The following is a 20,214-nucleotide window of genomic DNA, read 5'->3' on the forward strand; positions in this document are numbered from 1 at the left end:
AAATGAAATCAGTTCTTATCATTCGTATAAAATATTTTTAACCCTTCGAATTTCACTGTTTACACAATTCACAGAATACTCAATTTCATTGATAAATATGTATGTATACTTCGTGATGCAGCCCTAGGTGCATATATATATATATATATATATATATATATATATATATATATATATATATATATATATATATATATATATAAACACCACGGCATTTTAATCACATACAGTAATTTAGAATAATTTCAAAACTATTATTGTTTCACATTTCTGCAGGATTAATTTCCTAAAAAGAAGACCGCTGATGTTGCATTATTATTTTAAAAAGAAGAGACGCGTAGCAATGCATAGTATGATTGCATTTTTGTGGACCTATTTCGTGCGGTTTTGGTAGCAAAGGTTCAACTTGTTCTATATTCAAAAACATTCTGATACATGTTTCCAAATGCTATTTTGGGAACACCTTTTATTGCTTTTATTGCCCTTCAATTCTATAAAAATGGATTGCGACTTTACGACAACGGTAAAATAAGGATCGAATGGCGACGGCAGATGAGAAAACAGCCCTCAAAAATTGATGATGGAAATTTCGACGTTTCCGTCTGTATATGAATGCAACACAAGCCCACGTTTCCTATGATGCCTTGCGATCGCGGAAGTCAGTCACTCGGCGGCAACTTTCAAATTCACGGCACGGTATTCGCGTCTATCCCAAACCCACTAAAATATATCAATTGCGAACGTCGAGGGCATCGAAATAATGAAGAATCCATCCCCGTCTCCAAAAAAACTTGAAGAAGTGGAAGTGACAAAAGCGCCTAGATTACTGAACGTTCTCAATGATTCCAATTCAAACCGATATTCGAGTGAAAATGTCGGTGCGGCTGATAGTAAAACAGTAGTGTGTGAAAATGAATTAACGTATTCTGATGACGAATTAAGATCATGCCAAGATCAGGTTAATATCGCCGAAACCAACGATGACCTCAGCGTGAATTCAAGGAACTTGCTTGGTAAGTTGGTAGTTTTATTTTTAATTAATGTATCCTGGATATCTCAAGCAGAGGTGGCACAAGTGCTTAAAATGTTTTTTAGAAGACGTAAGATACGGCCCGTCTCTTTGTTGGTCATTGGGTAATATGTTTGAAAGCAATTTTCAAAAATAGAAAAGCGTCTTATTTGGTTTTCATTTTAATGTTGAGACACCAACATTGAAATACTGCTTGATATTGTAGTTTGTTGACTGAAACGAGTAAGAAGAAGTCGAAAAACAGTTTGATTTTCCTTTCTTTTTTTATTCTACTACGAAAAACAGAATATAGCACGAGACACAAATCGAAATACGGCTCGTATATTTCTTTGAATAGCTTCCTGGAAGTTGTCATCGACAATATTTCTCCAACTGACCAGAAGGTAGCGCCTGAAGACGATACTTTACTGTAAGGCTCCATTTCTATTAAACTTCCACAAATGCTAACTACGCGTGGAGAGCATTTTGAGTATCCTCTGTTGAAAAAATAAATAAAATAAAAAGCAGTTTAAAAATCCTTTAATGAATATTAACTAAAACAAACCAGAATAATATCACAATAAAATGTCAAAATAATAATAGATTACAATTTTTTCTTTAGGCCTCGACAAAACTGGTGGCACCTCCGAGAAAAGATCATTTCACCATCGGTTGTGTCGTTGAATTAGCATCACAGATGTCTTGCAGCTTGTAAGCAGTTAGTTGGCCAACATTTTGGGGGAGCAGATTGCAGATACGTGATTTTTTTTTTTTTTTTCCTAAAACAGGTTCAGGCAACAGATCCACCAACATCAATGGAGATCCAACCATTACACAAGATTTTTTTTTAATGTGAGACCACAAAATTAACATACTCGCGCCACGTTGGACTGCTGGTTAGCTTGTGTGAAATCAAATAAATGATGCTATTACTGAGTTGGAAAAAAATGATGCAAACGTTTGTTAAGCAAAACCTTTTCTCATAACTTTTCTGATGGGAAATGAATAACAATACAAAAAGGTTAATATCTAAATATCGTGTTTGTATTTTGTTACTTGTGGCCACTGTTCACAGATGGGTGCTGCTTACATCCTCCTTTTAATGTAAAGCAAAGGAGGATATGGTTTAGTCGATAGAAATTTCATTGACATTGAATGAGCTCGGATTTTGAAAACGGGTCCATTGTTCATCCGTTTGCTGCTTGTGTTGACAGAAAACACGCAAGAACGAGACTGCAGCTCGACAGCCGCTAAACAACAATTTAACGCAGCTGAGAGTGACTCAGAGTTGGCGAGAAGGGCAAAGGAGGAGGGAGTTGTCAATGTAGTCTTCCCGGGAACCGTGACTCAAGAAGGCTGCTGCCGTTTTGTCAGCGAAATACTCAAGTGTATTTTGTATCAGAGGCAACAACTTCCCATGACCTATGATCAACTCGTATATTCCCAGAAGAAATGGCAAGACTCCAAAATGGTGAATGGCCAATCCATCCGCACATAGAATCTCATCATAGATGTACATTGTACAGTATAATATTGTTCTTCTCACTTTTGTGTTTTTGTTTTTATTTCTCAGGATAAAGATGTTGTTTGTGGAAGGCAAGTGAATTTGGCCGATGTAAACGGGCGCAAGTGTCAGAAGACGCTCCAGGACCTGGAGGAGGTGCTGCATCAGCTGGAGGTGCTGTTCTCACTCACCAAGATTCCGCGAGTTCTGCTGCTCATGGGAGGCTCAATCATCCACCCCAAAGAAGTATACGAGATCAATCTGGAGGCGCTCGTGTTGGGAAGTGGCGATCAATGCCTAAGAGTGTCGTCATGTTTAAGACAACTCTTTCGCACACTTTTCGTGGCAGACCTTTTGTCTGATAGTAAACCAGGTCGTTTAATGCCCACCACGGTCTTGGCTCTGGCACACAGGAACTGTGGGGTCGGTTGGTTCCACCCTAAACTCAAATTTACAGTGCCAACATCGGGCACAAAACAAATGATTGCTCTTTGTAGCGATCTGTGCTGTTTAGGGAACCAAAGCGCAGATACGGTGGACTGGCAAGATTATGTGTGGTTTCAAGCACCGACAACAATCAAAGGCTTTCGAAACTGATTGCAAATGTGCTACTTTTTAAAATCGTGTGCTTCAAATGAGTTTGGAATGTGGACAGCCATCCATCCATTATCTGTGCCGCTTCTCCTCACAAGGATAGCGGGAATATGTACAATATTTTAAAATTTTACTTTATACTTTTTAATGAAACATTGCAACATTTATTGTTGTTATTAAAAATTTATTTGATCCACGCACGGATGTGTATGTATGATACTGTTTCTGTATATACTGCATAATACAATACAGCCACGTATTTAGAGAGCACATTCCAGCTGCATCTTTAATAAAGCACTTTTCATTTCACATAAAATAGCAAGAATACAATAATGAAGACGATGAAAGCAGAAAATTAAACCACAAATGTACGATACTAACACACATATAGACAGTAGACACAGGTTTAAAAGCAAAGTATAAAAAAATCTCCAAACGACTTTTAAAAATGGACAGAGAGGGGCTTGTCTAACATTTAATGGAAGGTCATTCCAGAGGGAAGGACTGGCAACAGGAAAGACTCGACCGCCTCCGAGGCTCCTCTTAGTCCTCGGCACCCCTCGTAAATGCTCTTTCTCTCGTATATGCGCTTTTCCGCCTATGAAGGCACTCAACGCGCTTCACACTCATGTCACATCGACTTACTGATGACACAACTGGGGCCTCAGTATCTTGCTCAAGGACACATCCACACAGTCTTAATAGCCAGAGATCAAACTCACAAGCTGGAAGTTGGGAAACAAGCACTCTATCACTGATCCACGCCGCCCTAGTTGACATGAGACACCGGGCAGTGGTGGAGGATCGCGGAGAGGTACGCTGGGGTGAGGCCATTTAAAGACAAATCGAGTATCTTAAAATGAACTCTAAAATGGGAGCCACTTTAGGGTGGCCAGAATTGTTGCTTGATGGCGACGTATATGTCTCTCTCGTACACTTTCTATCATCATCTGATTAACTCGTTGAAGCATGTGGACTTTATGTGTAATTTTTCCATCTGCATATGATGCAAAGTTTTTCAGATACTGTTGTATACGTGTCATTGGAAATGTACTTCTAATTAGAGAGTCAAGGAAATCTGATCTTGGCCACTTGAAATTAGTGTCATTTATTCAAATGTTTACTGTTTTTTACAGTGTTCTTTTTACAACTGTGTGACAATTGTCAATTAGTCTCTAATCATGATCTCTGAGATATTGTGTAATATTTTGTATGGCGAGCAAAGACTAACCGGTGCATATTTTCAAAGCTCCACCTTTCTAACAAATTGGATAAGATCGCTGGCAAGTAGCTGAGGCTCCTCAAAGGCAGCGAAGTGACCACCTCGGGGCATCAATGTGTATGAGAAAATGTTACGAAACCTCATTTGGGCCCACGATTTAGGGCAGTGCATAAGCTCTCCCGGGAAGGCGGCCAATCCAGTCGGTACAAGCACGTTTGTCCTAAAACAAAGAATTATAGCCATCGCGTGACTCCAAAAAAAAACGGCATCAGAAGTATAGTTATGAATCCACATACCTCGAATCGATCCTATTGTCAAGATTACTCTTGAAGTTTTCTTTGTAGAAGCGCATCGAGGAGACGATGGAGCCTGTTGTCCAGTAGATCATGACATTTGTTAAGAGGTCATCCAGGCTAAATTTCCTGCGCAAAGCAACAACAGCTATGAGCAATACCATAATCATCGCTGTGACAAGCTCAAATGTACTTCTCGGACCTTTCCAGCCCGCCGTCCTCCAAGTGAATGTTCTCCAGATCAGTCCAGGTCGAGAACTTCTCCAGGATGTAAGCAGCCAAGCCTACGGGAGAGTCGTTCACTCCGCAGCCTGTTAAACAAATGGCAGCCATGCTTACCATGCCGGAAGAAGACCGAAATACAGTGAAACCGCCAAAGTGAAATGTCAAAGAAGTTGCCAAATTTGAAGCCACGCGTCTCCCCAGACAGAATTCGGCCACCCAATGTATCTGAGACATGCAGGATACTTTCTCGAGTAAAAGTAAGTTTCTTTTAGGACACCTTGTTTAGCCTTCTTTCAGGAACTACAAAAAATGCTCCCTGAGCTTTGGTTGTATAATCTTCTGAAGTCCAAACACTTGGATAGAAACGCAAGGATTGGCGCCCTGACACTCAACTCGATCAGTAGCGATACTAACATCTGTATCGATATTATCACTATTTGGACCGATCCGCGCACCGCGACTCAACAGTATGCTGTGTGTTTGTGTTCGTGTTCCTACCGACGGTGTCCGGTTTGGTGGCCTGAATGTGCAAGTATCCTGTTTCCCTCAAGATGGTCCACACATTTTTTTTAAAGAATGGGAACAAGCGGCGGGCATCCTCCCGACTCAGGCCCACCAAGAAGGGCAGATAAGGGCCAATCAGGAGGGACAGCAGCACTTTTAAACCTCTTCGCGACAAAATCATGTTTAAGTGGAGACCTTTCACACACCTGTATGATAGATTTCAAAAAGAAAAACAAATGTTTAGGAAAAAAACAATGGGCCTCATTCACTAACACATTTTTTGCTAAAACGCATTCGTAATGTTTTCTTGAATATGTGCTTACGCTTCCAAAACCTTTTAGAACCTCCTCAGACAATGCGTACACACAAATATTGATCCAATTTTTAGTGGGAAACGCATCTTTACTACCCCAGATGCACATATGTGCTCAACTTGTGTCCTGAGTAAGAATTTTTCAACGCATTTCTTAGTGAATGAGGCCCAATGTCGTTCAAATGACAACTAGCCGGCACTGCAAGTGCTGTGCCCTATTGAGGAATTTGCATCATCGAAGTTTATCGCTCAATGCGAGCATTGTTCCACACCGAGGCTTCGTATTGTTACCGTACGTGGGAGTCGATAAGTGTGTGTCAGAGCGCTGACACTGTCGAAGCTTGTTTTGCAGGCTGTCTTACTGAGGTTTCATCTGAGCCATATTTGTGGTGATGAGCGAGCCCCAGTCTCCTCCCTGCAGATAAAACTGCGAGAACCCTAAACGCTCCATCAGCTTCAGGAAAATTCTGGCAGCAGCAAGAGAGTTGAAACCTACATTGAAGGACCGAGAGTCAAAATGTAAATACCTGCAACACGGCCCGAATCATCTTTCTGCTACAGAGGAATACCTCGTTTGTGAGGTGCCTCGGAAAAACCATATCCGGGTATAGACGGGCATATGACCTCAAAGGCGATATCGTTATGGCTCTCTGTGAGAAGTGGCAAGATCTTGTAGAATTCAAAAAAGGAGCCTGGCCAGCCATGAACAAGCATAAGCGGGACAATCTTCTGATTCTTTTGTTGAGTTGGCCGCACGTGGACAAAATGCACATCTATTCCTGTTGAAGAGGAGAAAATTTTGAGCACTAAAAATCAGTCTGGATTTTTGATGATCTGTGACAATCGTCACTGAGATTGAAAGAAAAGGGGGACCCAATTGCCCCACACACATTCCGGCATCTGAGATAGTCCCAAGTGCGTCATCATTAATCATGTCATGTCAGCAAATCTCTAAAAAAAAGAAGCGGTGGAATCTTCAAAGATTTGATGCAGCTATTTTGCAGGAAATATATCCTGACAGATTAAGACAAGGAAATAACTGAGAATAATGTTAGAATTAGGGTGTCACGGTGAACGACTGGTTAGCATGATGGCTGCACAGTCTTTTCAGCGCAGCACCCTAATTCTCCTTCCCGTGACGTACCTTCAATTTTAGTTTTGAAGTGTGGGTACTTGTTCAGCACTGCCACTTGTTTTTTCCAGTCAAACTCGTGTCTCCAGTAGGAAGCCACTTGCTTGAGATACGTTGAATTGAATCCATACTCAAAGGTGCCATCTTCCACTGGGTCAGTGTAGCGGGTCTTGTCAAGGCGCTCATGAAGGACCTGAGGAATTTCCATTTCGTAAATGACAGCACAGATTTTTTTCAGTCTAGGCCAAGTTTTTATATTTCAACAAATCTTAACACGTTAAATCGACCATCTAATTCACCTTGATTTCCTCATCTGAGGTTTGCACCTCAAAATAATAGATGTTGTCGTCTTCTGAGTGTGGTTTCTCGCCTGCTCCCCACCATCCTTCGCCGAGAGGAATAGTTTGGACTTTGTGACTTCTTCTGTACTGGATGTACAGCAAGGCAACGCCTGCTGCAACCGCTGTGCCGATCGCGATCTGCTTGTGGAAAACATCCAAACTCAGGAAGGAGTCTCTGCAGCACGTCAAAACACATTTTAGTTGCTTCGTTGAATCAAATGAACCATGCTTTCTGTAATAGATTACTTACTTCAGAAAATGTACTCTTTGCATTTTGTTCGTCAGGTGCACACCCACTTTTGGTTATTTCACTAATGCGCAATGAATAAAAAAAAAAGGAAAATTCACGTAACTTCCACAGATGTTGTTAATGAATATCAATGATAATATTGAGTATCGTATCACCGAATGTAAACTGCTTAAAAGGAACCGAACAAGTTAGACGTAAACAGTTCGACCAGGTTACTTCCGGACAATACGCGTCACCAGCCCAAAGTTCAGCCGAAGGATTTTAATTGGCCCAGAAATGAGCCAATCACGTCGCGCGACTCAGTCGTGACGCAGATGTTTATATAACGGAAAGAAATAGCGACGTCGAATTTTGTAGTCTTGACTCCGACTAAACGGAGCAATGTATATGAAGGTAGCGTTCATTTTTCTTGGGGTAGTTTGCACCGTCGGCCTCGGAGGGCTTGTCGGGGGCTTCAGCGATGCGGACATCGACGAGGCAGGCGTGCGGGATGCCCTCAACTTCGCCATTTCTCAACATAATTTGGCATCGAACGACGTCTTCCTCAGAGTGAAGACTGAAGTGGTCAGCGTTACAAAGCAGGTTAGTGGCGACGTCAGCACATATCTGTTCATTGGTCACGTTTGGAGAATAAACAATGCCCGTAGATTGTGTTGACAATTGCTGCGCGTGCGCGTGTGTTTTAGGTGGTCGCTGGCGTCATGTACGTCATCACCGTGAAAATGGCGAGAACTAACTGCAGGAAGGACACTCCAAATGAACAGTGCGGCATCCCAAGCGGAAGTTCGGTATGATTCGTCGTCATTAGTGTGGATTTCAGTAAAACATTGCTTATGGAGTTGGATCAAACAGGGCTGCCAACGTTTTGGGGGGCTAAAAATAACAACATCCCACAATCCAATGCAGTTGACCATACTGGCACTCCGTTTCCCTTTTCTTTACAAACTCCTGAATTAGTAAGTGTCAATAAATATTTTGATGCGTGGACTGACAAGATGTAGAAATGGAAAAGTACACGGAGACTTTAGACAGGCAGGCAAGTGCAACATTAAATGTGTTTGATTGGCGATTTTGATCCATATAAACTTACAACTCTGTGTACAAGTCAAACGGTATTAGTCTTCTGAATTCAGTTTTGCAGTGCTGCGGTTAAATAACGAACTTCTGCTTTCTACATGCTATCATTCAGTAAAAGGCAGACATGCTTAGCCAAATTAGCACCGATGTTTTAAAAAACCTTAAAAAAAAAGATGCAGGGAGCAGTCCAGGGTGTTGTATAGAGTTTAGCTTCTTCATTCTTTTTTCTCTTACTTCTACGACCGTGGTAACTTGACTTATGAGGTGATTTCAATCCGTAACCAAACTTCAAACTCAATTTCCTTGTTGAAATTAATTTAAGTGCCATCAATAGGTTTAAAAAAATCATACCACACACATTTCATTGTCAGTGGGGATATTGTTATCATGTGTGGCTGCCCTCCATTTGGGGAGAAAAAAATCAGTTAAGTGTTCTTATCCTACATAAGATTTTGAAACAGTGTGTCATATGAGGTACATTGTTTATTCTTTTTCCTTCTTCTGTAGTTCTTAATCATGTGACAGTTACAGTATTTCTTTCATCTGGATTCTGACCTGTTTCCTCAGCCTTACCAGTGCACATTCAATGTGTGGAGCCGGCCGTGGCTGAACGACATCCAGCTGCTGAATCCACGAAGCTGCTAGAAAATGAACCATGTGGGAAAACACCAGTGTAGCATATTACTTTCAAATAAGTAATTAGTGTTCTCTATTGTTGGAAAACGTCTGTATTCTACTCAGTCGACTATTAACAGATCACGCAAATGATTACTGTGGCAGTATTGTTTCTGAATTCAAAATCGAAATGTCATATTCTCATCATTATATGTTGAGTTGTATCATTTTCTTTTCTTTTTTCCAAATCATTTTATTGAAAGGTAACTAAACGTTGATGTGCACTCTTGCTTATCAGCCTTTTACTAACAAAGTGTTATGTGTTTAGGTATGAAATTTAAGTACTTAACTTTAAAAAAAATAAATCGCTTTCATGTGACAGAAAATAGTTTGTGTGCAGACTAGTTTTTTTTTGTGCCGAGTCACCAAAAACAGGTCTTGCATATAATTTACTGACGGCATTTTATTTATTTATTTTTTACTTTTGTACTTATAGACACTGCAGGATCTGTTCTTCTTAACTTTTTATTCAAGTTGGTTGTCCGTATCCGTACAGCATCAGCAAAAACACTTGGGACTCCTAGTGGCAAATTTGTGTACTACAAGTTTCCATTAATTCTTTCGACTACAAATCAGTATTTCCCCACAAGTGCATGTTGAATTATGCTTCAACTACACAATTAATTTCCTGAACTACAAGTCGTTTATCCTATCCAGGAAAATTGTACTTTTCACACATATTACGCATTATCATTTCTACAACTACAACATTAATTTATTTCACAAATTATTTTTGGGGAGGGGGGAACAAAAAGAAAATAATTTCACTCACATTTCCTACATTAGATTTGTACAAAAAACCTTTGCACCAAATTTACCACCATACAAATATAGATTTTTTTCGCGAAGTAAAATTTATGGGCTGGATTTAGCACCATATATCTTGCCACATTGGAATGCTTTTATTTTGACAATCGTATTTTATTGTGGTGATTCTGGTCTAGCGCACATCATTTCCTCTCTCTCCTTCTTCGCCAGTGCTGACTTTATTGAGAGGTAGGTCGATAGAATCAGAATAAAACTGTAATTTTTTAATTGGAATTTTTGCGACGTTTATCGAGCGAATGGTGCTGATCTGTACGCGACCCTGATTTTTACTTAACTTCTAAAGGGTGGCTATTTGCTTCCTTTGCATCTTAACCAACTTTTCATTTAGCTAATTGCTTTAAGACAATCTGGAATTACCGGTTCAAATATGCTTTGTGTATCCACTAAGGCAAAACAAAATTAATCTGCCATCGTTTTCAGGGTTCCAAGTTGACGCGTTATTTTATTCTTATTTTTTTGCTACAAATACAACTTTTGCGCTATTCTTCAAGGAAACTGCTACTACAAAAATACATTCATCGCGAAATATTAATTCATTGCTCTCCAGACCCACATAAGTACAGTCCCAAAACGTTTGAACAAAAAGAACATGTCGATGTCTTTATTTACATTGTTCCAGTAAAAAAAACTGTTGCAGTTCTGGAAACAATAACCCACATCAATTTGAGACTTCATCGCTTAAAAGTGATTTCAAATCAAAAGTATTATGGTGTGACTTTTCACTCTCAGTTGTTCAGTTCATGGATTGGTAATTAATGAATACTTACACTGTGTGTGAAAAGGCATTAGTTTTATACACAAACCTTTCTGGAAAAAAAGTGCCAAGGTGTAATTGACAATGGAATGCGGCACTGTGTGGCATTTACGTCCAGAGCAATTTTTCCATCGTTGGAACGCCATCTGGTGTTTTTTTTTTTTTTTTTTTTTTTCAGAAGTACGGCTCCATACGTGACTCTACAATTGTTTCAGATGATAATTTTGTGTCGAAAAAAATAACTTTCACAACGTTTACTAACACTCGCAAGCCTTTGCTACTCAGTGAGAAACCAGACCAAGTGAAGCTTGTTGACGCATCACAACTGAAAATGAAAATCCTCCAAAAAGATGAACGGATGACTGCGGAGGCTCTTATGCTGAAACACTTACCCAAAGGTTTTCAGGTGGACCTGCAAATATTTCAGCCATGTCATGTTTCATTTAATTTTGTATCCTGTGTTTGTTTTTTTGTTTTTTTTTAACCAGTCCTGCTCTTTTACTGTCTTTGCAGGTGTACGGACACTTACATGCTTGTAACAGAAACAAACCAAGTGTGGTCCAGTTCCTTGTGGATACGTGGCCCGATTTTAAGGTCATCATTTGTCGTCCTGACCCGGAAGTGAGTTTGTGACCCAATTTTGAATTTTGGTGCTTTTCTTTTCTTTGGTCCATCGTCACTTTTTGTATTTTATGTCACAGAACAAACAGGCGTTGGATTGGACAAAAAAAGTCATTTTGTACTGCCTGGATGAGAAGATTTTGAGGAAAATGTTATTTGAAGAAGATGCAATCGACTGGAGCACTTGTTTTATGATTGAAGGTAATTTGACAGAATTTGTTGCGGATTAACGAAGATTAGCACTTTGAAACTGCCACCCAACATTTCTATGGAAACAATTGTGATATTAAATAGCCAGTACGATATCAACTATTACTCACATCCTGTATGTAGATCTGCAGTTAGATTTTTTTAGATTATTTTTTACCATGGAATGAAAATTCTGACCTGCATTTTCATTACAGGCTGTGACAATTCTCACACCTCCATGCTCAAAGAGATTTCAACCCAAAGAATAGTTAGCCACAAATATCTGGTTCGTGCGCATCTTCTCTATTTGCCAGATCGTAGCTATCTGGTCAAACCAGCATTCAACAGGTTTGCAGTTTTTGATATTAGAAAAATGTAAATATTTCGGGGATATTTATTATATTATATATTATATATATATATATATATATATATATATATATATATATATATATATATATTTAGATATATATATATTTCAACTCAACAATAGTATGATTGCCTTAGTGTGCATACTCTAAAATTAATATAAGACAATATTTGCCCAATCTATGTTGCTTCCTGCTTCCCGTACAGTGTAGACATGAGGTGCCCAACCTTTTTTGTTTGACCCAAAATCTTCCTTTCTAGCTGTCAATCACCCACCATCAACCATTTATTTGTTGACCGTGGCTGGTTGGGTTGGCAAAATCAATAGAGATACCCGCAAATACTTGTTGCTGTAATGGCAACAAAATGTGGCTTTACGGTCTATTAACTCAGCTGGGGTAAATATTTGTATACATACGTCCTACATTTCAATATTTTTTATTTGTAAAAAATAAAAAAAGTTACAACCATTGTATGAATTTCGTTCCACTTCATGATTGTGTCCCACTTGGTGTTGATTCTTCACGCTGAAAACTAGCTGCAGCTCATTCAGAGCGCTGCAGCTTGGGTTCGGACCAGAACAAAGACCCTAAACTTACGATTAAGGTCTTATAAAGCTATAAAATCAAGTTCACTGTATGTTCTTTTAGTCCCTTTAATAGCTCCAACGTGTCCCCAGTTGGCGCACGTACAGCGCAACGGCAATCTGTTTTTGGTGCACTTTGAATAACCAAACGGCACTTTTCAACAAGGACTTTGGACTTTTAATCTTTTTTTTTAAATTAATTAATTAATTTATTTATTTATTTTACAGTGAGATGAAATCAAGGCTTTCACCTCTCGATATTTCCCACGCTCGCCTGGTGAATCAAACCTGCAAGTTTGGAGGTGATGAAATGATGTACAAGAAAATTGTAAGACAGATCAGCAACTTCCCTTCGTACTGCATCACTGCCGAGCAGGGTCAGCCTGTCTCGTGGCTGCTTTTGCATGAATATTTGGCAATTGGTATGGTGTACACTGTGCCTGGGCACAGACGAAAAGCTTACGCCACAGTCCTGGTCTACACCATGGCCCAGAGACTCCTCGCTGACGGCTACCCGGTGTATTGCTACGTCGAGGAAGGCAACATGGTCTCATATAATCTCTTTAAAAAACTGGGCTTTCATGAGGATCCCTCTTACAGAGAGGCATGGATTGACTTTGACACCTGATTTTGTATTTCTAGCACAGCGGAATTCATCAATCTCGCACATAACGTGGCTTTTATATGATTTATTTTCTGGGAGATCTCTTTGGTTGGAGATCTGATCTTAATTACAATTTGATTTGAAATCTATGACAGTCCATCAACAATTATCTTTTAATTAATCAATGGCCAATGACCTAATTACGTTAAACTGACCACTTAAGTTACAATGATTGACACTTTTACAGTTAAACTGAAAGCAATACAAAGAAAATCTAAGTAACTACTTCAGCTCAATATGAAAATTTCATTTATGTCGAGTTCATAATTGTTCCTCTTGACCAATGTTAGAATGCCTTTACTGTCTGTATAATTATATGAAATATTTTTACAGTCTCTTGTGGATCACTTACTGTTAATATCAATGAAAATATACAAATACACAATTCCTTGGGAACAAAGTGATGTTTTTCCCCAGATGTTCTGCGCTAAATCTATTTTGTCAAGGATTGACCTGGAGGAAGATCCAATTTGGCGCCGCCCACTGGTTAACTCGAGAAATGCATTTTTTAATGAATTTGACGCCCAAGGGTCTGACGCCAAGCATCAGGTTTGGGAAGGAATGTAATGACGTGTAATTGCCAGCAGATGTCAGCAGTGCCTTTTTATCATACCAGAGCCATTACTGTTTTGGGGTTTGAATGCCCGAAAAACGTGATGAATTGTCACCAAAATTAACGTGCACGCATCAATTTGCGGCCAATTCATATCCTGAAATGTTTTGAATGGAAGATGCAATATTTTTTATTTTATTTTATGCAAATCGTAAGGTTGGCCCTTCTATTGCCACATAGAGGGGGGAAAAGCATTACTTCACTTTATGTGTAAAAAAAAAAAAAACTCGATCAATTGTCATCAAAATGTTTGTGTGCCCAAAACATGTCCTGAAGTGTTAGAACGAAAGGCGCAATGTTTATTTTATTTTAGAGACGTCATAGACGCCTGCTTATGAAGAAGGCAACGTTGTTCGTCGACTCTCGTCTATAAATTTAAAAATATTACGACTTTTGTGTCCGTCGCGATCCGGACTGTCTTCCGGCTCAGCTTCCTCTTCGCCGCAACAAACCGATACAGAATCCGCATGACTGCAAAGGCTTTACAGTTTCAAAATAAATTTTGTGTTTCGAGAATGTTGAATCTTGTGCAAACCTTGGTTTTTTCAAACAAGCAAAACTTCTGGGCTGGACTGAGCACAAAAAAATCTTGCCACACAGTGAATCTTTTATTTTGATTTTTTTTTTCGATTGTGTTGCTTCTGACCTCCTACCGCACATCATTTCCTGTGGCGACTTCGTCGACTACGTGTGAGAGGTGAGATGAGGCCACTCAAATATGAGAATATATTCGTGTGTTATATTAATACCCCCCCCCCCTCCACCTTCTTGAGTAACTTTTAGCAACTTTGCACGAGCGATTAGCCGATAAAAATGTCGACGATTTAGACACTTAATTAACTTCGAAGGTTATTTGAGAGTCTCCCTTTTCGACTTTTGGTCAATTTAACGGGTACCGTTTAAAATATGCAAGAGCAAAAACATTCGTCCGTGCGCGAATGTTGAATTTGATAACTAAATGATTGGTTGGGTCTAGATAACTTGAATGGTTGATAATACGTATAGCTCTTTTTTTTATGTTTATAGATTGGCTGTGTATTTGTTTTAGATGTATTTTTCAGTATCGCCATGGAATAGGTCAGGTATGGCAGTAATAATTTGACTTTCAAGTTCTCGCATCAGCATAAAAGTGAATGTTTATGATTTCCAGTTCTAGTTGGGTAATAATTAACCCGGATAGACACAAGCATACTCATCCTGCTCAGGAAAATAACACCTGAACTAATGTTTCTATTGCTGTGTCTTTCTTCTTAGTAAGTTAAAAATTGAAAGGACAGTTTATCTTCGGGATGGACGGCGGCCAACTGGTTTGCATGTCCGTCTCACAGTTCAGAGGTCGTGGGGTTCGATTCCTTCCTGTGTGGAGTTTGCATGTTCTCTCCGTGCCTGTGTGGCTTTTCTCTGGGTACTTCGGTTTCCTCCCACATTCCAAAGACATGCATGGTAGGTTGATTGGGCACTCTGAATTGTCCCTAGGTGTGAGTGTGAGTGTGAACGCGGATGGTTGTTTGTCTTTGTGTGCCCTGCAATTGGCTGGCAACCAGTTCAGGTTGTACCCTGCCTAATGCCCGAAGACAGCTGGGATAGGCTCCAGCACCCCCCACAACCCTTTTGAGGAGAAGCCGCTCAGATACGGTTGCATTTTTATCTGTCAAACACCATTTCTAGATGGCACAGAATAAAAATGAAAAGCATTGAAGCATTGTTAATTCTTGATAAAATCTCGACTTTTGAACTTTTCTAAGGAGGGAAGAGCAGTGAAGCTTGCTGAACACGCCACATTGGAATCAAGCAACCAAAAATGAAGGTCCTCCAAAAAGATGAGCGATTGATTGCTGAGACTGTTCTAATGAAACACTTCCCCAAGAGTTTTCAGGTAGACCTGCAAATATTTCAACTTTCTCATGAAACCTTTCGATTCTACATTGAATCAACGCATTGGTTTTTTTTGTTTTTGTGTGTGTGTGTAAGTGTTGCTCCTTTTCTTTCTTTGTAGGTCTTTGGATTTTTACATGCTTGTAACAGGAACAAACGAAGTGTCGAACAGTTTGTTGTTGATACATGGCCTGATTTTAAGATCATCATTTGTCGCTTTGACCCAGAAGTGAGTTTGTAAATTGATTTTAAATTTTGGTCGTTTTTTTGAAGGGCTCCAGATTAACATTTTGTTTTTTATTTCGCAGAACAAACTCGCCTCGGACTGGAAAAAAAAGGTAACGTTCTACAGCCTGGATGAGAAGATTTTGAGGAAAATATTATTCGAAGAGGATACAATCGACTGGAGCACTAATTTTATTATGGGAGGTAATTTTACAGATTTTTTTTTTTTTTAGAGAAAATACACTACCTCTTTAAAACTGACAGCCACCCACATTTTGAATAGCCTGTACAGCGTAAAAAGAAAGTTGCACGCGATCATTTATCCGACACATATTATGTATGGTGGTACAAATATAAGTGCATGCAACTAAAGGTCAATTTGAATAAATGTCATAGATTTACGCCAGAATGTGGAATGAAAATTCTGTATGATGTCATTTCATTTCAGGCTATGACAGTTCTCACACCCCCATGCTCAAGGAGGTTTCCGCGCAGAGACAAGTCAACCACGAATGTTTGTCTCGAGCACATCTTCTCTATTTGCCACATAGTAGCCATCTCGTCACGCCGGCGGTCAACAGGTCGGAAAGTTTTAATGGAATGATTTGATTGGAAAATATGTCAGTCTCACAAGTTATCGTCGCCTTCAATTTTAATTATACAAACATGACTAACCAATCAGCAGTCCTTAAAATGCAGAAAGAAAATGACGTCAACAATTTCAATAAAAAAGAAACAATCCAGATCAAGGCTACAATTAGGCAGTTGCATTAGTGTGCACACCCTAAAACTAATACTTTCAAAACAGCTTTTGATTTGGCTTTTACAGTACTGAGTGTTTTTTTTTGCTATCAGCATGGCACATCTTGACTTAATGCAGAATATGAGAGGTCTGAGAGTTTCATCCAGCTTTGTGGAAGAAGAGGCATTTCTTCATTTAAATTCCCTTTAAATTGTCAAAATATTCAAACTTTTTTCCCTTGTAATTTAACTTTCTTTTTCCAGCGTGAGAATAAGACACCTCCAAATGAATCTGTGGAGAAAACTGTGAAAACAAAATACAATAATAAAAGGCTCTCAATTATTTTTTTAATGTAAGCCTTTCATGTTATAGTCACTTTTTCATGTTTTTTTCTTCTTTTCAACAGTGATATTAAATCAAGGATTTCATCTCTCGATCTTTCTCATGCTCACCTGGTGAATCAGACTTGGAAGTTTGGAAGGGATGAAATGGGCTACAAGAAAATTGTAAGCCAGATCAGCAACTTCCCTTCATACTGCATCACTGACGAGCAGGGTCAGCCTGTCTCGTGGCTGCTTTTGCAAGAATATCTGGCAATGGGCATGTTGCATACGCTGCCTGAGCACAGACGAAAAGGTTACGCCACAGTCCTGGTCTACACCATGGCCCGGAGACTCCTCGCTGACGGCTACCCGGTGTATTGCTACGTCGAGGAAGGCAACACGACCCCGTTTCAGATGGTTAAAAGTCTGGGCTTTCTTGAGGATCCCTCTTACAGAGAGGCGTGGGATACATTCAATGCCTGATTTTGAGAAGCGGTCTACGTATGATCAGATAAACAAAACTTGTATCGCAGTTAAGTTCATCACTTGCCTTGCGCATAACGTACATGGAGCTTTTATATGATTTATTTCTGGTTGACTGCTTTATGTGATGGCGGGAGCAAAATCACCTGCTTGACAGTTAATTTGAAATGCATGACATTCCAGAAACAATGCGCTAACATTACTTGATTACATTTATCTGACAAGTTACACTTTTACGGTTTAGCCAAAGACAATGTAAAGGAAATCAAAGGAACCACTTCACGTCGAGAAAATCTTGCTATTGCATTTTCGCAATGTTTATAATTGTTCTTCTTGAGGAGTGTTAAAATGCCTTAACTGTATAATTACAGTATATAAAATATTTATCCGCTCTCATGTGAGTCACTGAATGTGAATGAAGATTTTTTTTTCCCCTTGTCCCAACACCGTCATTCAGACATGTCACAGAATCTGCCAACATACTCAACGAACACGCCGCCTCTGCAAAGGCTAATGTTTTTTTTGGGGTGTTTTTTTTTAATTGGCAAAAGCATTTTATAAAATACACGAAGAGAAAGTTCTGTTCTTTTTTTTTTGCTTATTTGTTTGTTTTGCTGATCTGAAGAAACGATCCAATCTGTGACTCACAATCAGTGATCCAAAGTGAACTATGACTTACATGATCCGTTGCATCACTAATTCTTAGAGTACAGAACATCAGTAAAATTCAAGTTTGTCATTGTAATTAAGACTCATAATTTTGCCCAACGTTCTCATCGCTTGCAGCCAATTAGGAATAATGTGTTTGTTTAACAGCCTTTTCCAGGTTTCATCTTCACCCTTGGCAATATAAATCACCTTTTACTGGATCTGAAATTAAAACAACAAATATAAGTATAATGGTTAGTAATAGTGATCGTCATCGTGTATTATTGACGTGTGTCTGAGGTGCCATTACAGTCACCAGTTCCCAACCATTTTTGCCCCTTTTCACACCTTTTGACTCCTTCAGTGATTTGTTTGCAAATGTTGATGAAATGACAACTTGCTTTTACCTCTGTTCTCGAAAGTCTTCCAAGCGAATCAGCCACTTTTTCCAATACTCCGACATCAGCTCACAGTTCAGTTGGTGAGCGTGGGCAGGTGAGCCATCCTTGTAAGCCACAACAATGAGGCCGTTTTCCACCTGCAAAAACAAAGTTTTCACTTACCACAATACGTGTATATTTCTATTGCGCTTTTGCAACAGCTGCAAATGGAGCAAAGCGTTTTACAAAACATATAAATTATTAACAACAATACAACAAAACAAGAGAATAGAGTACCTGGCATTTATATCTGGCATCACTGTTCAAAGCGCCAGCGTAGGCCGCAACCTGGATGGGGTTGTCATACGTGTTGCTAAGGAACGGTTTCGGTTTTTCCGAAGTCTTCCAGTCAATAACACACAGGACACCTCTGAACAATCAAATAGAAAAAGTGAACGTTTTATGCCGCACCAAGACGGATTTTTGCCGCTCAAACTAATCCATCACGCCCTGCTATAAACTTCAGAATGTCGTATGTTGGGCCCAGAGCCAACTGAGGACCCGCATGTAAATGAATACACTTTGAAAACGAGGCATTATAGTAATTTCTCAGCAAACACAAGTACAATTTTGACTGTTATTTCACTTTCTTAATTTTGCAACATTGAAACATTTTTGTGTGAGAATAATTGGCCAACATTTGTGGGAGTATAGTACGTAATAAAACATTGGGGCAAGCCACTGTTTTCCAACAAATCAGCATGGACTCATTTGTTAAGCACTGTACTTGCCTGTAGCGGGCCACACAGTCCACGATGCCCAAATAATTGAGAGTGTCATGCTGCACACAGCTCTCTATTGCTCTTGCCGCACTGACATCTTCGAGAATAGAAGCGATGCTCTTCATGTATCCCATCACCTCAGGTGGATGCGGTTCATCTTGCCTTATTACGCCTGACATAAGAACCTCCTCCAGGGCTGAATGGAAAAGTTTCCCTTGCCGAAACAAGTCTGATGAAGATCAAATTAAGTTTTAATGAAGCATATTAAATTAATAACCTGTGGCATGCAACAAAACCTACTTTTGGTGTATTCTTTGAAGCCTTCTTCCCCCAGTTTTGCAACCATCCGCCTCCTCCATCTCTCCAGGTAGAAGATCTGCTCTGGTGAAAGCGTTGCCTGAAGAATGCTGGTCACACTCGGTATGGACGACCGACCTTGGTCCCGGTTGAATAGAATCCGGACAGGAGGTCCTGACTCGGGCTCCCCCGTTTCCTCGCAATGTAAGAAGGGATGCATGACTTTTGGAAGCTTCTTCTCTTGTCTTGACAGCGTATGAGCTTTGACAACTGGTCCAAACATGTGCTCATCCTCAGCTTGAATGGTATCGGGCGTTTGAGAACTGATCCTCAAAGACATGACAGACTTTACAAGAGACGAGTAGCGCTCACTGTCCACTGAGTTGTACGGACTCGCGCCCCTGCGGGAGGTGGAACGATGACAGGCTATAAAAAATCCGTAAGTGAGGGAAGTGTACTGAAGCATCCGTGCAGGAATACCTCCGGTGAAGGGCAAACTTTTTAATATGAACATTTTTTCCATACAACGGTATCATAAAATAAACTATTTGTTGCTTTAATGCATGGTTTAAATACAGCCTTAAAACTTGCGATTAAGAACCAGAATTTGCCCCAACATATTCCGTAGTGCAATAACTTCCGCATATCCAAGGCAACTTTCTTCTTCTTCAAATATAAGGTTAAGAAGCAACGTTT

At 39.7% G+C, this 20,214-nt stretch overlaps 6 protein-coding genes across 6 annotated transcripts; 4 read left to right on the forward strand and 2 right to left on the reverse strand.

Moving 5' to 3' along the window:
- Positions 1-632: 632 nt before the first annotated feature.
- On the forward strand, positions 633-3,307 carry mad2l1bp (MAD2L1 binding protein). The gene is made up of 3 exons (XM_088305537.1): positions 633-1,013; positions 2,224-2,480; positions 2,583-3,307. Exons 1-3 carry the CDS (start codon positions 761-763, stop codon positions 3,108-3,110), a joined length of 1,038 nt encoding a protein of 345 aa, XP_088161663.1. The 5' UTR covers positions 633-760; the 3' UTR covers positions 3,111-3,307.
- Positions 3,308-3,375: 68 nt separating this feature from the next.
- Positions 3,376-8,014, reverse strand: ephx5 (epoxide hydrolase 5). Its single transcript, XM_088305533.1, has 9 exons — positions 7,388-8,014; positions 7,096-7,312; positions 6,809-6,989; positions 6,234-6,443; positions 6,027-6,156; positions 5,346-5,557; positions 4,825-4,933; positions 4,626-4,751; positions 3,376-4,549 (listed from the first exon to the last, which is right to left on the reverse strand). Exons 1-9 carry the CDS (start codon positions 7,408-7,410, stop codon positions 4,351-4,353), a joined length of 1,407 nt encoding a protein of 468 aa, XP_088161659.1. The 5' UTR covers positions 7,411-8,014; the 3' UTR covers positions 3,376-4,350.
- cst3 (cystatin C (amyloid angiopathy and cerebral hemorrhage)) lies at positions 7,689-9,465 on the forward strand. The gene is made up of 3 exons (XM_088305541.1): positions 7,689-7,969; positions 8,074-8,175; positions 9,032-9,465. Exons 1-3 carry the CDS (start codon positions 7,769-7,771, stop codon positions 9,107-9,109), a joined length of 381 nt encoding a protein of 126 aa, XP_088161667.1. The 5' UTR covers positions 7,689-7,768; the 3' UTR covers positions 9,110-9,465.
- A 1,367-nt stretch (positions 9,466-10,832) lies between these two features.
- LOC148329756 (glycine-N-acyltransferase-like protein 3) lies at positions 10,833-13,912 on the forward strand. The gene is made up of 5 exons (XM_088305540.1): positions 10,833-11,127; positions 11,235-11,342; positions 11,423-11,543; positions 11,747-11,879; positions 12,715-13,912. The coding sequence occupies exons 1-5, from the start codon at positions 11,053-11,055 to the stop codon at positions 13,112-13,114; spliced, it is 837 nt and encodes a 278-aa protein (XP_088161666.1). The 5' UTR covers positions 10,833-11,052; the 3' UTR covers positions 13,115-13,912.
- A 143-nt stretch (positions 13,913-14,055) lies between these two features.
- LOC148329757 (glycine N-acyltransferase-like protein 3) lies at positions 14,056-17,627 on the forward strand. Its single transcript, XM_088305539.1, has 6 exons — positions 14,056-14,460; positions 15,509-15,639; positions 15,760-15,867; positions 15,947-16,067; positions 16,312-16,444; positions 17,012-17,627. Exons 2-6 carry the CDS (start codon positions 15,565-15,567, stop codon positions 17,409-17,411), a joined length of 837 nt encoding a protein of 278 aa, XP_088161665.1. The 5' UTR covers positions 14,056-14,460; positions 15,509-15,564; the 3' UTR covers positions 17,412-17,627.
- Positions 17,628-17,709: 82 nt separating this feature from the next.
- On the reverse strand, positions 17,710-20,194 carry mgme1 (mitochondrial genome maintenance exonuclease 1). Its single transcript, XM_088305538.1, has 5 exons — positions 19,522-20,194; positions 19,231-19,450; positions 18,737-18,869; positions 18,467-18,597; positions 17,710-18,281 (listed from the first exon to the last, which is right to left on the reverse strand). Exons 1-5 carry the CDS (start codon positions 20,039-20,041, stop codon positions 18,266-18,268), a joined length of 1,020 nt encoding a protein of 339 aa, XP_088161664.1. The 5' UTR covers positions 20,042-20,194; the 3' UTR covers positions 17,710-18,265.
- Positions 20,195-20,214: the final 20 nt, after the last annotated feature.

Source organism: Idiotropiscis lumnitzeri, chromosome 9 (genome assembly GCF_059441095.1).
Source record: "Idiotropiscis lumnitzeri isolate Australia: NSW breed Sydney's pygmy pipehorse chromosome 9, RoL_Ilum_1.0, whole genome shotgun sequence".
In the NCBI taxonomy this organism is placed as follows: Eukaryota; Metazoa; Chordata; class Actinopteri; order Syngnathiformes; family Syngnathidae; genus Idiotropiscis; species Idiotropiscis lumnitzeri.

Bases quoted from the DNA above. Each gene is read 5' to 3' on its own strand.
- mad2l1bp (XM_088305537.1), top strand. From the start codon at position 761: ATGAAGAATCCATCCCCGTCTCCAAAAAAACTTGAAGAAGTGGAAGTG. The intron at 1,014-2,223 runs GTAAGTTGGTAG...TTGTGTTGACAG, and splicing joins GAATTCAAGGAACTTGCTTG to AAAACACGCAAGAACGAGAC. The intron at 2,481-2,582 runs GTGAATGGCCAA...TTTATTTCTCAG, and splicing joins AATGGCAAGACTCCAAAATG to GATAAAGATGTTGTTTGTGG.
- ephx5 (XM_088305533.1), bottom strand. From the start codon at position 7,410: ATGCAAAGAGTACATTTTCTGAA. The intron at 6,444-6,808 runs GTACGTCACGGG...CCTCTTCAACAG, and splicing joins CTTCAAAACTAAAATTGAAG to GAATAGATGTGCATTTTGTC. The intron at 4,934-5,345 runs GTAGGAACACGA...TTTGTTTAACAG, and splicing joins CACCAAACCGGACACCGTCG to GCTGCGGAGTGAACGACTCT.
- cst3 (XM_088305541.1), top strand. From the start codon at position 7,769: ATGTATATGAAGGTAGCGTTCATTTTTCTTGGGGTAGTTTGCACCGTC. The intron at 7,970-8,073 runs GTTAGTGGCGAC...CGTGTGTTTTAG, and splicing joins TGGTCAGCGTTACAAAGCAG to GTGGTCGCTGGCGTCATGTA. The intron at 8,176-9,031 runs GTATGATTCGTC...CTGTTTCCTCAG, and splicing joins GCATCCCAAGCGGAAGTTCG to CCTTACCAGTGCACATTCAA.
- LOC148329756 (XM_088305540.1), top strand. From the start codon at position 11,053: ATGAAAATCCTCCAAAAAGATGAACGGATGACTGCGGAGGCTCTTATG. The intron at 11,128-11,234 runs GTGGACCTGCAA...CTGTCTTTGCAG, and splicing joins ACTTACCCAAAGGTTTTCAG to GTGTACGGACACTTACATGC. The intron at 11,880-12,714 runs GTTTGCAGTTTT...TTTATTTTACAG, and splicing joins GTCAAACCAGCATTCAACAG to TGAGATGAAATCAAGGCTTT.
- LOC148329757 (XM_088305539.1), top strand. From the start codon at position 15,565: ATGAAGGTCCTCCAAAAAGATGAGCGATTGATTGCTGAGACTGTTCTA. The intron at 15,868-15,946 runs GTGAGTTTGTAA...TTTATTTCGCAG, and splicing joins TTTGTCGCTTTGACCCAGAA to AACAAACTCGCCTCGGACTG. The intron at 16,068-16,311 runs GTAATTTTACAG...ATTTCATTTCAG, and splicing joins CACTAATTTTATTATGGGAG to GCTATGACAGTTCTCACACC.
- mgme1 (XM_088305538.1), bottom strand. From the start codon at position 20,041: ATGGAAAAAATGTTCATATTAAAAAGTTTGCCCTTCACCGGAGGTATT. The intron at 19,451-19,521 runs GTAGGTTTTGTT...GATCTTCATCAG, and splicing joins CTTCAAAGAATACACCAAAA to ACTTGTTTCGGCAAGGGAAA. The intron at 18,598-18,736 runs GTACTCTATTCT...TTGTTTTTGCAG, and splicing joins ATGCCAGATATAAATGCCAG to GTGGAAAACGGCCTCATTGT.